The sequence below is a fragment of the Stegostoma tigrinum genome, chromosome 1 (genome assembly GCF_030684315.1).
Source record: "Stegostoma tigrinum isolate sSteTig4 chromosome 1, sSteTig4.hap1, whole genome shotgun sequence".
NCBI lineage: Eukaryota > Metazoa > Chordata > Chondrichthyes > Orectolobiformes > Stegostomatidae > Stegostoma > Stegostoma tigrinum.
Window position 1 is genome coordinate 61,674,142 of NC_081354.1, and position 17,220 is coordinate 61,691,361.

The window sequence follows — 17,220 nt, forward strand, 5'->3', positions numbered from 1 at the left end:
CTTTGCTCTTGTATTCTAGTCCTCTTGACTCAAAAGCAATTGCTTTTGTCTTCCTAACTGCCAACTGAACTACATGTTAACCTTAAGAAAATCCTGAACTTGGATTCCTAAATCTTTGTGCTATAGATTTCTGAAGCCTGATACCTTTTTAAAAAATAATCTATGTCTCTATTCTTCCTATCAAAGTGTGTAACCTCACATGCTTTGTCCACTCCCCTAGCTGTCCAACCTTTCTGCAGCCTCCCCATTTCCTCAACACTACATGTTCTTTCTGCTATCTTTGTTTCATCTTGCAACAGTATTAGCTAGGATAAACATGAAGCACTTTAAATTCCCTTTTTAGGATACATCAAAAGCTATTTCACTACTCCTCAGTGAACAAGGAATATATTAGAAAGATATTTGAATGCTTCAGCCAAGCCAACGTTTAGCTAATGTCTCAATACTTTAACAACAGCATTTGCGAATATGTTGTTTTTTAAACAATCTTGGAGTACTCTTGTAAGACCCTAAGCAGAAGCAGGCCACTCAGCCCATCAAGTCTGCTCCATCATTCAACGAGATCATGGCTGATCTGATAATCCTTAACTGCCTTGAAATCATATTTGTGGTCTATTTTATTGGTTCTTTAATGAATTAATCGCTGCATGTTTTATATCAATTGTTTCATTATTTTAAAAGCTTGGACTCCATTCAATTTGTAAAATGGGTGGGTAAAATAACTGCATAATTGACAGTTTTCTTATTTGGCGTTATTCAATAAAATCCAGGCGTTTTGTTCTGATGCCAATTATAATGGGTGTGGTTCAGATTGCACAAGTATTTGATCCAGTTGCTTGGATCCTAGTCTATTGATACTTTAGCAACAAAACAAATGCTGTTGCATACTCTTACCCTTTCATTTTATTAAGTGGAAAATTGACTTTAGATTTTTTTGTAATCCAAACAAGATGAGACTTGCACATGATGCCAGTGTTTCACCATACAAACTTCTGAAAGCTCATTCAACTCAGATGCAGCAACAATTTTCTGATGCTTCGCATGTATAAATACTATCTAAACAGGAAAGAAGCTCTCTGGGCGAGTTCTACAGTTGGCAAATGGTGACCTAGCTCCTCTTGATCCAACAGAGTTTTTTTCAGGTTTATTTTTGCATACTTTCATTTAAAAGATGTTAGTGTATTGCATTTTAAGTCATAGCACATCAGCCAGTGATTCTCTCGTTTCTTCCCTTTGAGAGAAATGGGATCTACTTTGGTTGTATTTCAGATTTGGTAGAGACTGAAATTAATCATAATGCTGGCTGGGTCTCCTGCTCATAGGCTGAACTTCCCCAATCCCACAGCAGGTCAGGGCAGGGGAAAGCTTCAGGGTGAGCTTAGGATGAACACCGGAATTTCTGCTCAGTGGCAGACAGGCTCTCCACGCTGCAGTTGATGGTCAAGCCCAGCAGGTACCTGGAGGCAGGTCTCTGGTGCCTGGATTGTTAGACTGGAGAGGCCTCCTATTACCAATGTCACTCATTAGAGCCACAACCATCAATTGGTTACAGCTACTGTTGCCAGCTACCCTGTCAAAGGATTTTCCTTTCTTGTGTTTGGTCTGATAGGCTGGGGGCCAAGTTCTTTTATAAATTGAAGTCTAATTCCTTCACAAGCGGTCAGATGACTGGAACCTGGAGTTCCCCCCTCCCAGAGAGGCAATGTTGTCTCTGGTGGTGGGGCTGTCATCATTTCAGAGCTGCAGGCCTCTTATTAGGTGTGGAGCCTCAAGGAGCTATCCTCTATCCTTTCATTGAACAGTGGCTACATAGATGGACATTTTACTGGCTGCCTCTAAGGAAATTTCTCAGAGGTACTCTAGCAGTCAAAACAGGGGCAAGGGCAGATGAGTTAGGTGGATTAGCCATGTTAAGTTATCCCTAGTGTGCAGAGATGGATAGGTCAGATGGATTAGCCATGGGAAATGTAGGTTACAGAGATAGGGTGTTGGGGTGTGTCTGGGTGGGATGCTCTTCGTTGTGGACTTCATAGGCCCGAATGGCCGCTTCTACAATGTAGGGATTCTAAGATTCTATGAGTTCCCTTAGAAGATTCAACATGAATTATACTATAAAATAAGTGAAGGGAGACTATCATTCTGTGAATTTCACTTGTTAATATCACCTCGACACATCTGATCCATTTTATCATTATGCTGTCATCAGGAGATTACACACCTTCAGAGATCACTGGTAGTTACAGACGAGATTTTACCAGATTAGCCAGCACAGACCATAGCAACATTTGTTGTAGTTGTCTGGCCAACCATCGAACCTTTGCCACATTCTCTCTCTTGTACTGTAATTAACCAAATACATTGTGATTTACCCTCACTGAGAAAAAAGCTTGTTTTAAAGCATTGACTAAAACCAACATCTCTCATTGTCCTCAGCAACAAAGCTCAAATTTCAATAAGATGATGTCCACTTCCATCAGTGAACTGATTTGAAAAATACCATGAATTTGTAACAATAATGTCTGATAGTAATTTTTATTCCAATATTAGATATTTAATTATAAAAGAATGACAGTTACATGCATCTTACAACATCATGTGAATCACCACTTCTCTTTCTTCTGTGCTTTATTTCATTTGCCAGTATAATGTGCATAATATCAACCAGATTGTACGTTGAATCCAGTCAAAAAGCAGTAACATTTTTGTGGCACCCCCATACACCATGAATTAATGTGCTGTGGTCAACAGTATAACATGACACATCTTTCAGTGGGAAGTGAAAGGAGTTTTACAGCACAAATTCATTCCACAATCTTTTTAGTGCTAGTTTAGGGGATCAATATTTGGTTGATTTTTGCAATATGCTGCAATGCATCCATTGTTTGGTTAGCAGATTTGCATTTAATTAACTAAAAATCTGGCCTTTGTTAAAAAAAAATTGCATTTTGCATAACAAAATGGATTGGAGAGATTGAATAGGATTTAATTAAATTTTAGGTCTCTTTCTAAGATCAAGCATCATGTCAAAAGAACTCAATTTTATCTCCATGCACTCCTGAGTGAATGATGCAGATTTGTTAATTCTGTACAAACTTAATGTCTGGAATACATACAGGAAAATTTTAACTGCAGTCAAGATAAAACTCAAGAAAAATGTGAAAGGGGGCAGATGATTCCCTATCAGCTTTAACACCATTGCACAGTTTCAGAATTGGCCCTATTTCAGTTTTGCATTCATAAATTTACCCTCTGAGTGAAAACAAAAAGACTTAGCATAGTAACCTTGTCAACAAGTTTTTCAGCTCTGATTCAGAAATTTTATGTCGGTTATTATTTAAATATTAGAGCTGTTTCTGCCAAGCTAATGCATATACACTACATAATTTCTCTCACTTCGTCCTTAAACTTCTATTTGCATTAAACCTACCTACATCAACCCACCATCACTCTCATTAGACCTAACATTATCCACATTTCTTTTTAGTGTTAAGGTTATCTGAGCTAAACTCAGATAAAGACTAGAGATTTCCTACAATTAGTCTCCAGATACATTCTGTACATTCATCGGCTTCTTACCAGGTTGTTACTGATTCAATAAACATCTTCCTGTCTCACAAAGTGGAAAACCACTGTAGCAGACAATGTAATCCATTGAAAATAAAGAAGTCCAACTTACTTTTTAAAAAACACAAAAATAGAAATTGCTTCAAAAGATCAGTGGGTCTGGCAGCAGCTGTGAAGAAAAATCAGAGTGAACATTTCGGGTCAAGTGACCCTTCCTCAGAACTAGTGGCAGCTAGGATAATATTGGCTTATTTGCAGAAGATAGGGTGAGGGGAAGTAGAAAGGAGAAACTGATAGGGGGTGATAGAGCCCAAAGAGAGAGAAAAACAGTTGGATAGACAAATGAATGAATAGTGATCCTGCTAGGAGGGAGAATAGTTTTTAATGGAGACTGGTAGTGGCTAACCATATGTTGTGTGTAATAGCAGACTATGTGGTAGCAAGACCTGGTGTATGGGGTTGGGGGTAAGGACATGGGGTTTCAATCCTATCAAGTCCAAAAATAAACAGAAAAATCTGGAAATACTTAATTAGTGACAGGGAGCATGGCTTTGTACAGGGAAAATCATGTCTCTCAAGTTTGAGTTTTTTGAGGGAATAATGAAGATTGTTGATGAGGGCAGGGTGGTAGATGTTGACTATATAGTCTTTGACAAGGTCCCTAATGGCAGGCTGATATAAAAGATGAAGTCACAGGGAATCTGTGGTGAGCTGGTAAAATAGATACAGAACTGGTTTAGTCAAAGAAGACATAGAGAAGAGATGGGAGGATGTTTTTCAGATTGGAGATCTGTGACTAATGGTGTTCCATGAGAATCAGTGTTGGCACCTCTGTTGTTTGTAATATTTAATAACGACTTAGAGGAGAATACAGGTAGTCTGATTAGTATGTTTGCAGATGACACAAAGATTGGAGGAGCTACAGATAGTGAGGAGGATTACCAAAGGATTCAGAAGGATATACATAGGCCAGAGGTTTGGGTGGAGAGATGGCAGATGGAGTTTAATCTGAACATATGCGAGTTGATGTATTTTGGGAGATCTAATGCAGGAGGGAAGTATATTGTAGATGAGAGAACCCTCAATAGATTTAAAATGCAGATGGATCTAGGCGTTCAGGTCCACAGTTCTCTGAAAGTGGCAACACAAATGGATTAAGGTGGTCAAGAAGACATATAACACGCTTGTCTTCACTGGTGAGGCCATAGAGCATAAAAATTGGCAAGTCATGTTAAATACAGCTTTCTTTAGACCACATTTACAAGATTGTGTACAGTTCATTTTGGACCACTACCAGAAGGATATGGAGGCTTTGGAGAGGAGATAGAAAGAGATTACCATGATGTTGCCTGCTTTGGAGTTATTAGCTATGAGGAGAGATTGGACAAAAGTGATATGTTTGCAATTGAACATTAAAGAATGAGGGGTGACCTGATAGAAGCCTACAAAATTACGAGAGGCATGCATAGAATGGATAGTCAGATAATTCCCAGGATAGAATTGTCAATTGCAGGGAGCATAACTTTTGGGTAGAAGGGAGTACATTTAAAGAAGATGTGTGAGGTAGGTTTCTTATACAGGGGGTGGTAAGTGCATGGAATGCACTGCAAAGGAGGAATCTTGAAGGATTTATGAATTAACAGAGGGATATGGACAGTGTCAAAGCAAAAGAATTTTAGTTTAGTAAGACATAATGTGTCGGTGCAGTCTTGGTGGGCCAAAGGGGCCTGTTCCTGTGCTGCATCATTCTTTGTTCTTTATTCTACTCAGCAGTTAGGATAGCATCTGTGGAGAAAGAAGGTTTTTTTAAAGTCAGTTGCCTTTCATCAGTCATAGAGATGAAATTTTAATTCTGCTTCTGCGCTGCCAGATAATGCCAGACCTGCTGAGTGTTTCCAGCATTTTCTGTTGTCTTTATTTCGGGTTTCTAGTGTTTGCAGCATTTTGCTTCCCAATCAAATCCAAAGTGTGTGTTAGAAAAGGAATTAAAACAGAAACGTGGGATCTGTTACAAGTCTGTAATTTCACTTTGTGGACAGTTATAAATTGTTTGAGTTTCACTCTCACCTTTGAGCTTTCTGAACGTCGCTACTTCACTAATCACTTACAGGTGCCCATTATTTTCAATATCATTTTTTGCTTGACGGAGACTTCTTTGTTCATTGGCCAACATATATTATCGAATATTCACATCTAAGAAAAAAACCATTAGGCACAGTTTTTTGTGGAGTATTTTATTCTGAATTTCTGTCATGTAACATTGCCTGTGTGCAATTGATAAACTAGTTTTTTTTGGTAAATTATCCAAATTGTTAGTAGTATCGCATGGTTTTGCCAATCATGTTCAGTTCCTTTTTGAATTTCTGTCAAGTTACTTAGCATTTGTTCTGAAAAGTTGAACACAAATTAAAGTTTTTACCAGACTCACTGACTGATTTTACTCCATCTCAAACCTTACAAACTTTCACTAAATTAACAACGTTAACCAATCCCAGTCCAATAAAACTCGAATGCAATGTTCCAATTCTCATGGAGAATGTGATTTATCGAACTACCTCATGTGGAAACCCAACTAAAGACTTGATATGTCAATGCGTCTGTCTTAGGGCTTTACTATTCTTCAATTCTATTAATCAGACTATTTTCAACCCTTTAGATTCTAACCTTCCCTATTATATTTGAAAGCATTCTCGGCATAACAAAAAAAACTTACAGAATCAGCTCTGTAACTAACAGCAATAGAATTAGAATTAGTTTTATTGTCATGTACTCACGTGAGTGCACTGTAAAGTATACAAGTTGTCACTTAAGGCACGATCTTAGGTACAAACGTATCTCAGCACAGATTCTCAAGTACAAGCTGCTGCAATTTTTTTCATGTGGGGAAAGATTGAAGGTGATTTTAAGTTTGGGAAGAAGAGCACATATTGAGTACGGTGTCAAAGTGCCCGAGCAAAACAGGAGTCAAAGGGAATCGGGGGTGGGGAATCTCCACTGGTTGGAGTCAGTTCCAATCAGATCAAATGTGAACTTAGCAAATGGTTGATCAGGCTCAAGGGCTTCTGAACTGATACAGTTTTATATATACTTGTGTGGAGTGTAGCAGTTCTGTAGGGTGACTTGCGAAAACATTTTCCAGATGAATCAAAGATGGACAATAAACATTGTCAGCAGTTCTCACAAAGGATGAGCGAATAAGAAAACAGAAGTTAGAATATTACCATGACAAAGAAGTCATTCCTGAAACATAAACAAGATTTTGTCTTGTTTTTCAATGTGGATGTGTAAAGCACCAACTCTTTGCATTATTCAGAGTGAAGTTACCAATATGAAAAGAAATTTCTGAGACAAGTAATAACTAGATTTATCTGTATTAAATATGCACACGGCCCTCCTGGTGAGTTAGATAGTTGCATCACTGAGATACAGTATTTCTAAAAAAAAACCGATGACTGACAAATTTGTTTATTAACACTGAAGAGATTCCTCAGAATTTATCTGTAGCTTTCCGTGAAGTCAGAAATAGCTTCTCTGCATTCATTTTGCAGGTTTGTCTGTTGTATCTTGCCTGACCTAATGTTTATTTGCATTCTGCTACTTGCTTGTTGCAGTTTTACACTGTGGTGGAAACTAATTGGAAGATTGGAGAAGCGCGTACAATCCGTATTATCAGAACAAAAAACCATACACAGGCCACAGCATCAGTTTACCTGGACACTGTTTTAAAATAATTGGGAGTTTTGTGTGAGTTTTGTACAGTAACACCGATTCTCTGTTTAATTTCTAGTTTGTCATATTCTCACAGTTATTTCCAATTGATAAATGTATGTGTACTTCCTTTGACGTAGATGTGCAAATAATGTGTAGATCATTATAGGCCTAGAATCTCAAACTTCCTGCTAAATTACAAGATCATGATGATGACCAGCAATTTGTTCCCCTTTGTAAATTATATTGCCACTTTCATGTCCATTTTCTGCCGGTTGTCTGTCAGGATTTTCTGTAGTATCACTTATTTGCAATTTTAAAGTACATAGCAAATACAAAAACTGGAACAGTTGTAGACTGGAGATTTGGTCACCCGTGAAGATGGACATAGAATGATATTGAGCAATCAATTCCCTCCCATTGTTTCTGGTGGAGGCAGCATTCAAATGTCTTATGCATATTTAAAGGCTTTTAGTTTGCAGCTGGCATAAAGTCGAGGCAGTGTATACTTGAAAAAAAACCATAAAATAGTGAGAGGCTAATACAAGTCAAAACAAGTTTAAAAAGGCACTTCTTAAAGGAAGAGTTTACTGTGGTTGAAGTGGATACTGGAAGTCATCCCACAACTGATTCTGACTTGAAAAAGATGTAAAAAGTATGCAAATAAGGAATACCCTAAGATTTTCTGACTGCGCCAAAGCCACGGCAGGGTGGTGAAGAGCATGGGAAATGGCATCTGTCCATAAGTATCTAAATTTCTGAAGGCTACATGAATGAAAAGCAATACTGGTCAATGCCAGCAGTCAAGTCCCAAGGACCTGATACAATGCTTTCAGGTCTCATACCTTCCATTAATAATGGCACCTCAGCATCGCACAGCTGCAAGCCTCACACTCAGATCTGCCAGCTCACACACACCGCCAGCTATTCTGTCATGACAGACATATCAGCCAAATACAATGTCCATACTCATATACTCCTCTCTTGGAGGATGAGAGTGCATAGCCAGAGGTAGCAGCATTCAACAGGCGGGGATTGGAGATTTTTGCATCCCTTTAACCTCATGGAGGAGACAGAGCTCACTAAGCGTTCATGATGGAAACTAGTAACAGGACAGAAACGATTGAAGATGATGGGTATTGTCAGGCTGAATCCCTCTTCTCAAATCCCACTTATGCCTCATCTCAAGCTCTCTTCTGATTTATAAACTACATTGTAAGCCTGCATATCTTACTTTCCTCTTACGTTCATCATAAAGTTATGATAATGCCTTTTTCCTTTTTAGACTCACAAATGCTGCCAACTAGCCAGGCCGTGACGGAAAAGCAGGAAGGCAGTAATGAAGAAGATATACCCTCCTTATACCTGCAGCTACCAGTTTTGATGCCAAATCAACTGTAGTAAAAAGCATAGCAAAAAGTAGGATCTAACATGCAGTGAGACACTGGGCATGAGTCGCCTGCAGTTAGGTCAAGGGACAAAGACAGGGCAGACGTCAGCTCCCAGGAGGTTGCACCCTAGCCTATTGCAAAAGTCTCAAATGGACAGTTTAATGAATGGGCTATGTTAGAAGGCTGATGGATATGTGTAAGGAAATGCCAGTGCTTTGGCAGGCTGCCAGAATACCTGTGGGCAGCCTCTAAAGAGGGTAAAGGAGATACACCCCAATGTTGCAGACAGCTTTATGCAAAACTGACAGCTCATTGTGGAAGTGATGGTCATAAACTATTAGCACACTTGCAGATCCAACCATAATCTACCATTTGATAACTAATGGCTTAGCTTCCATTACAGCAGAAGCAAGAGCCACCCAATTGCTGCATATTGTATTGGAAGTTCTGACTGCAGCCGTGATTGCTGCTATCATAGCTATAGATGATGTTCAAAGGGCCTTTCAGGGTGTCGTGACAGATTAGCAATCTGCCCTCCATCTCAGGAGCCTCCATTGTCCCATCACTGCCATTCCACCAGTGCCCTTGCTCTTAACTATCAACCAGCTAGCCAGATCTTCAAAGTCCAGCCAGATCCTCCTCCTGTGACACCTTTTCTTCCTCCTCGTCATCTTTATCTTGTCATTGTTTCACTGGTGGCAAAGGCTGTGTTCCCACAATTAAATGACTGTTTAGCTTCTTTTTTTGATTCATTCACAGGTTGAGAGGTTTCACTGGCTAGGCCAGGATTTATTGTCCATCCCCAATTGACCAGAGGGCAGTTAAAAGTCAAACACATTGCTGTGGGTCTAGAGTCACTTGTAGGCCAAACCAGGCAAAGGATGGCTGTTTCCTTCCCTAAAGGACATTAATGGGCAAGATGAATCTTTCCAACAATCAACAATAGATTCATGGTTATCATTAGATTCTTAATTCCAGATTTTTAGTTAAATTCAAAGTCCACTGTCTGCCAAGGTGGGATTTGAACCCAGGTCCCCAGAGCATTACCTGGGTCTCTGGATTAGCAGTCCAAATACCAGCCCAATAACAGTCTAATACCACTAGGCAATCACCTCCCCAGCTTACAACAAACCATATTGAACCTTGATACATGCTGTGCCGTGTATGCTAAAAAGAGGCAGCAGAAGTAGTGTTTAAAACACTCCAGTGGTCTTACCTGTCACATTTTGACTGGCTCTCATTGTTTCAACACTGCCAACATGAGTGTGGTTTGGGTGCTGATGTCAGCCCCCAAAAACTCTTGACCACAGAGGAGATGATGCAATGGATTTGACAATGGCCTAGTAATTCAGAGACGCAGGAAATGCTCTTAGGACCTAGATTCAAAAGTCTAATGAATAAAACCATTGCTATAAAGTCCATTTAGTTCACCAATGTCTTTTGGAGAAGGAAATCTGCTGTAATTTTCTGGTCTGATTTCAGACAAACAGCAATGGGGTGATTCTGAACTGCCCTGGGAAGTACCCTGTTGAGCTAATCTGATAATCCTCCACTCCACTTTCCTGCCTTTTTCCATAGCCCTTGAACCCCTTGCTGATTAAAATGGTGTCCCTCTCAGCCTTGCATATATTTAATGACCTAACCTCCACAGCCCTCTGCGCTAAAGATTTCCACAGATTTCTACCCTCTGAAAGAAAAAATTCTTTCTCATTTCTTTTTTAACTGGGTGATCCCTTACCCTGAGATTATGCCCTCTAGTCCTAGACTCTCCCACAAGATGAAACACTTCTTTGCATTCTCTCTGTCAAGAATTATATATGTTTCCTCTCATTTTTCTAAATTCCTACGAGAACAGATCCAACTCCCTCAGCCTATCGTCACTAAGAAATATACAACACAGGAGCAGGAGTAGGCTATTTGGTTCTTCAAGCTTGCTTAACCATTCACTATGATCATGGCTGATCGTTTATCTAATTGCCATATGCCTCATATCTCCCCATACCAGTTGATGCATTTAAAATCTAAAACAACTATCTTTCTCGAATATATTCAGTGACTTAGCCCCCGCAGCCTTCAGTGGTAGAGAATTTCATAGGTTCTCTACCATCCAAGAGTAGAAACTTATTCTCTTTCTGTCAAAAATTGCCTACCCCATATCCTGAGACTATATCTCCAGTCCAAAGCCAGGCAAAACATCCTCCTTACATTTAGTCAATCAGGATTTCACATGTTTCAATCAGATTCCCTCTCACCTCTCTAAACTCTGGTGAATAAAAGCCCAGTTAAACTAATCCGACTTCATGGGACACTCCTGCCATCCCCAGAGTCAGCCTAATGAATTTCTGCAACACTTCCTTTATGGCAAGGAAATAACTTCTTGGATAGGGAGACCAGAATTATATGCAACACTGCAGATGCAGTCTCACCAAGGCCATATATAACTGCAGTAAGACATCCCCACTTCAGAACACAAAACTTATTGCAATTAAGACCAATATACCATTTACAAACCTAATTACTTGCAGCAGCTGCCATCGAATTGCATTGACCGGTGTGCAAGAGCACCCAGAACCCTTTGTATGTCTGCCCTTCCCAATACATCATCATTTCAATAATACTCTACCTCTTTGTTTTTCGCATCAAAGTTTATATTTTCATATTTAGCTATATTATCCTGCATCTTCAAAGTGGTTGCCTACTCTCCAAACTTGATTTGAAGTTTCTCTGTATCCTCCTTACAATTCACAACCCTGCTAGATTTTGTGCTAACATGGAAATGTTGCATTTTGTTCCCTGATCAAAGTCATGTATATACAGTGTGAGTGGCTGGGGCCCAAGCACTGATCCTTATAGCATCTGCCTACCATCGGAAAAAGACTCATTTACTCCCACTCTCTGTTTCCTGTCTGTTAAACAATTTTCAATTCCTACCAATATATGCTCTTTAATTGGGTCCAATAAAGCTTTGTGTGGGACCTTCCATACCCAGCATCAACCTCTTGAACCTTCTCTGGACTGCCTCCAATAGGACCAAAACTGTTCACAGTAATCTTTTTGATGTGGTCTGTCTAGTGCCTTTTACAGGTTGAGCATGGATTCCCTACTTTTACACTCCATTTCCTTCAAAATAAAAGCTAACATTCTATGACTTTTACAATTACCTGCTAATTTTGGATGCTGGCTCTTTGTGAATCATAGACTGATCCCCCCGTGCTGCAGTTTTCAGTAGCCTGTCTCCATTTAAATAACATTCAACTTCTCTATTCTTCCTGCCAAAGCATATAACCTAAATTTTTCCCCATTATGTGCCATGTGCCAAGTTTTTGTCCACACATTTAATCTGTCTATATCACTCTGTCTCCTTTTAGTATAATTCTCACCTGTGGTTTCACACTCAGCCCCCTCATCCAGGCCACTCATACATACTGTAAACAGGTCACCAACTGAAAAACAGTCTCAAAGAGGAAATGAAAATGGATAGAGAACCTCGTACTGGAAACAGCAAACAGGAAATCCTGAGATGTTGGCCCTGCAAAGTCCTCCTTACTAATATCTGGGAGCTAGTGACAAAACTGGGAGAGCTGCCTCACAGAATCGTCAAGGAACAGCCTGACAGAGTCATACAATCGGAATTATAACTAATAGACAATTCCTCCAACACCACCAGTGCATGAGGGAACCAACAAAAAGTTAAAAACATACTTGATTTCATTCTGACCAATCTGCCTGTTGCAGATGCATCTGTTCATGACAGTATCAAAAAGAATGACCACCACATAGTTCTCATGGACACTAAGTCCCTTCTTCTCATTAAGAATACTTTCCATCATGTTGTGTTTGACTGCTAAATAGGATAGATTTTGGACAGATCTGGCCACACAAGAATCAGCATCTGGGAAGTGCTATGGACCATCTGCAACAGAATGATACTCAGAAACAATCTGCACCCTCATGGCCTGGAATATCATTAACCTAGGGGGCATGCCCAGTTCAATGAAGAGTCCAGGAGGGCAAGACAGGAACAGCTCAAGTACCTAAAAAATGAGGTTTCAACCTAGTGAAGCTACAAGGCAGGACTACTTGTACATCAAACAACATAAGCACCAAAAATAGACAGAGCAAAGTGATCCCACAACCAATGGATCAGGTCCAAGATCTGCAGTGCTGTCACATCCAGTCGTGAATGGTGGTAGACAATTGAACAACTCACTGGAGTAGGAGGCTTCACAAACAGCCCCATCGCTAGTGATGAGGGAGCCCAGCACATCAGTGCATAAGATAAAACTGAAAAAATTGCAACAGTCTTCAGCCAGACTGCTGAAGTGGATGTTCTATATTAACCTCCTCCAGTAGTCCCCAGTATCACGGGTCAGTCTTCAGCCAGTTGGATGTACTCCATGTGAGAAATGGCTGAAGATGCTGTATACTGCAAGGGTTCTGGGCCCTGACAACAATCTGGATGTAGTATCAAGACTTGTGATCCATAATTTGCTGCACTCCTAGCCAAGTTATTCAGGTACAGCGACAACACTGGCACCTATGTAAATAGCTGGAAAATAGCTGTGGAAATAGTTGGGGCCTTAACAGATATCTTTGCAGCATCCTCGAGCATGGGTGAGGCCCTGGAAGACTGGAGAATTGCTAATGTTGTCCCCTTGTTTAAGAAGGGTAGCAAGGATAATCCAGGTAATTATAGATCAGTGAGCCTGACGTCAGTGGTGGGGAAGTTCTGGAGAAGATACTGAGGTATAGGATCTATTTATATTTAGAAGAAAATGGGCTTATTAGTGATAGGCAGCATGGTTTTGTGCAGGGAAGGTCATATCTTACCAACTTGTTAGAATTTTTGAGGAAGTGACAAAGTTGATAGATGAGGGAAGGGCTGTAGATGTCATATCCATGGACTCCAGTAAGGCATTTGATAAGGTTCCCCAAGGTAGGCTGATGGAGAAGGTGAAGTTGCGTGGGGTCCAGGGTGTACCAGCAATACGGATGGAAAACTGGCTGGGCAACAGGAGCCAGAGAGTTATAGTGGAAGGTAGTTTCTCAAAATGGAGAACTGTGACCAGTGGTGTTCCACAGGGATCCGTGTTGGGACTGCTGTTGTTTGTGATATATGTAAATGATCTGGAGGAAGATATAGATGGTCTGATTAGCAAGTTTGCAGATGACACCAAAATTGGTGGAATTGCAGATTGTGAAGGGGACTGTCGGAGAATACAACAAAATATGGACAGATTGGAGAGTTGGGCGGAGAAATGGCAGATGGACTTCAATCCAGGCAAATGCAAGGTGATGCATTTTGGAAGATCCAATTCAAGAGCAAACTGTATGGTAAATGGAAAAGCCCGGGGGAAAATTGATGCACAGAGAGCATTGGGCATTCAGGTCCATTGTACCCTGAAATTGGCAACGCCGGTGGATAGAGTGGTCAAGAAAGATACTGCATGGTTTCATTTGTTGGATGGGGTATTGAGTACAAGAGTTGGCAGGTTATGTTACAGTTGTGTAGGTCTTTGGTTCGACCATATTTGGAATACTGCGTACAGTTCTGGTCGCCACATTACCAAAGGGATGTGGATGCTTTGGAGAGGGAGCAGAGAAGGTTCACCGGGATGTTGTCTGGTATGGAGGGTGCTAGCTATGAAGAGAGGTTGAGTAGATTAGGATTATTTACATTAAAAAGACGGAGGTTGAGGGGGGATCTGATTAAGGTCTACAAAATCATGAAAGGTATTGACAGGGCGGATAGCAAGAAGCTTTTTCTCAGAGTGGAGGACTCAGTTACCAGGGGTCACAATTTCAAGGTGAGAGGGGAAAAGTTTAAGGGAGATATGCGTGGAAAGTTCTTTACGCAGAGGGTGGTGGGTGCCTGGAACGCATTGCCAGCTGAGGTGGTAGAGGTGGGCACAATAGCGTCATTTAAGATGTATCTAGCCAGATACATGAATGGGCAGGGAGCAGAGGAATGCCGATCCTTGGAAAATAGGTGACAGGTTTAGATAGAGGATCTGGATCGGCACAGGCATGGAGGGCTGAAGGGCCTGTTCCTGTGCTGTAATTTCCTTTATTCTTTCTTCTTATGTGGAAAATTACCCATATGTCATTTGCACAAAAAGCCAGAAAAATTTGACCCCACCAATTACCACACCGTCCATTTACTCTCAATCATCAGTAAAGCGATAGAAGGTGTCATCAACAGCACTGTCAAGCAGCATCTACTCACCGACGCAAAGCTTGTGTTCTGCCAGTATAGATCAGCTTCTGACCTCAGTACATTCTCACTGAAATGACATCATTGACTTCGACACTTTAGATGAGCAGGTAAAAAATTTGCAGAGGGGCACTTTGTGGCGAAATCTGGATTCTCCAATTTGGTAGAAAGAATAAAAAAGCAGTACACCATAAAGACTGCAGAATTCTGACGTATTGTCTCGTCTAGGTTACCTGGTACACAAATCACTTAAAATTAATATCTCGGTACAGCAAGTATCAGGAAGATAAATGGAATATTGGTATGCTTTAGAAAGGCAATGGAAAACACATTAAGGATGTTTTCACCAAACTGTACAGGATCTTGATGAGTGCACATCTGGAATTCTAGGTACATTTTTGGCTTTTTTACTTGCAACAGTTCAGGGAAGGTTCACCAGATTTATTGCTGGGATGAAGGGCTTATTTTATGAAGAAAAGTTGAACATGTTGGGCGTGTATTTTTTGCAGATTAGAATAATGAGAGGTGATCTTACTGAAACTCGTTCTATCCTGAGGGAATATGAAAGGGTAGGTGATAGGCAAATGTTTCCTCTTGTCGGGGAGACTACATTGAGGTCACACAGCTTAAGAATAAGGGGTCTCCTTTCCAAATGGAGATGAGGTGAATTATTTTCTTTCAGAGTTTTGTTAAGCTGTAGGATTGTCTTACCAAGGAAGCAGTAGAGGCCAGATAATTGAATCTATTCAAAGCTGAGTTTGAGAGATTTTTGATAGGCAAGGGATCCAAAATTTGTGGGGAGCAGACATGAAAATGGGGCTGAGACCATAACTAGATTGGGCATGATCGTTCTGAATGGTGAAGTAAGTACAAAGGCCCAAAATACCTATTCCAGCTTCTCAACCCAATATTAAGATTAGGTTGAGAGTTCCTATTTCCGAATACTGGTATGTGTTTGTCTTCAATTTATAATCCAGGTGATACATCACAGCACTGTGGATAGTTAGTGACAACCTTTATTTATGGTACTAATAATTTATATAAAGCACAATGTTGATATGTGCCATTCAGATTTACTCTCTAACTATGTTTAACCTTTCTCTTTGTCTATAGAACATGCATCCACTGCATTTTGCAATGAAGTTACTGGATATCAGTTAAAAGAGCAACTAATGTACAATCACAAGACAGTCTACAGCCCCGCATAGGAGCCCTCAAACTAAATCTCAGCTTCTGCCAGAGGACTTTCTGATTTACCTTAACATTAGTCATTCTGATCTCCCGAAGACAATGGGCTGAGGCCATTCATCTGTTTAAGAATTAACGATTTCAGGTGTCATATCTTCATGAAAACAGTGAATAAGCTTTTTGTTTGTGTTCATTTCTATCAAATTAAAACCATAGAACACGTCCTTCAGAGGCTGCTCCTGTTTGTCTGCTGTACTATATTGAAATCACTGATCAATTGATAAACTAGTTTACTCATCTGTTTTGCACTTTCTAGGTACAGTGTATTTATTCCTGCAGGTTACCCATAATATTGCACTTTCTCAATTTCCCTCAACTGAAACTCACTTGTGTTTAATATTCAGACTATTTCAGGGAACAAAGTGGGTGAACAGAACAATCCAAATAAGATATATTGCGGATAGTTGGGAAGAGTACAGAACAAAGATATTGAGAGATTAGTGGACTTCAGGTTGTGACAGTAACCGCAAAGAATGGCCTCTGAATTAAACTTCATAAGATATTGTGAATTGGATTGGTATTCAGAACACATTGGTTAAGTTTTCACCTTGACTAAATGGATTATTCATCTATTGTAAAGTCTATTGGATTTCCATTCCATTTATTTGAAGGGAATGGAAATTGATCCAGTTTTAAATTGAGTGGGTAATCCTCACCAACAGATGGAGACCAGTATTTACCCCACTGATAATATAAAAACACTGGATGGCTTTTTATAAGGTTCATTGTTATGATTAATTGAGCTGTGTACTTCAGTAACTGCACAATGGCTTGTTACGCTCATTCTGACAATGTGCAAAAGGCATTTTATTGATTACCTCATATGATACAACACATTTTTAAAAATACATTCAAGGGTTGAGGGCCTCGCTGGTTAGGCCAGCATTTGTTGCCCAGAGGAGAGTTAAGAGTCAACCACATTGCTATGGGTCTGGAGTTACATTTAGGCCAGACCAGGTAATGATGGCAGTTTCCTTCCTTAAAGGACAGTAGTGATCTAGACGTTTTTTACCTGACAATTGGCAATGGTTTCATGGTCATCATTAGACTCTTAATTCCAGATTTTGATTGAATTAAAATTTCATCATCAACAAT

The 17,220-nt window shown here is 40.0% G+C and overlaps 1 protein-coding gene across 5 annotated transcripts in view; it reads left to right on the forward strand.

Annotated features, from left to right (window-relative positions):
• The window catches only part of egf (epidermal growth factor), a 132,666-nt gene extending 116,372 nt beyond the window's left edge, over nucleotides 1–16,294 (forward strand). For 3 of the 5 annotated variants that reach the window (XM_048538337.2, XM_048538347.2, XM_048538318.2), the window contains 2 exons: nucleotides 7,176–7,308; nucleotides 15,991–16,294. In XM_048538337.2, the coding sequence (XP_048394294.1) occupies nucleotides 7,176–7,290 (115 nt within the window). In that variant the 3' untranslated portion in view covers nucleotides 7,291–7,308; nucleotides 15,991–16,294. The remainder of the gene's footprint in view (nucleotides 1–7,175; nucleotides 7,309–15,990) is intronic. The other 2 variants (XM_048538328.2, XM_048538356.2) reach the window with 1 other exon arrangement.
• Nucleotides 16,295–17,220: the final 926 nt, after the last annotated feature.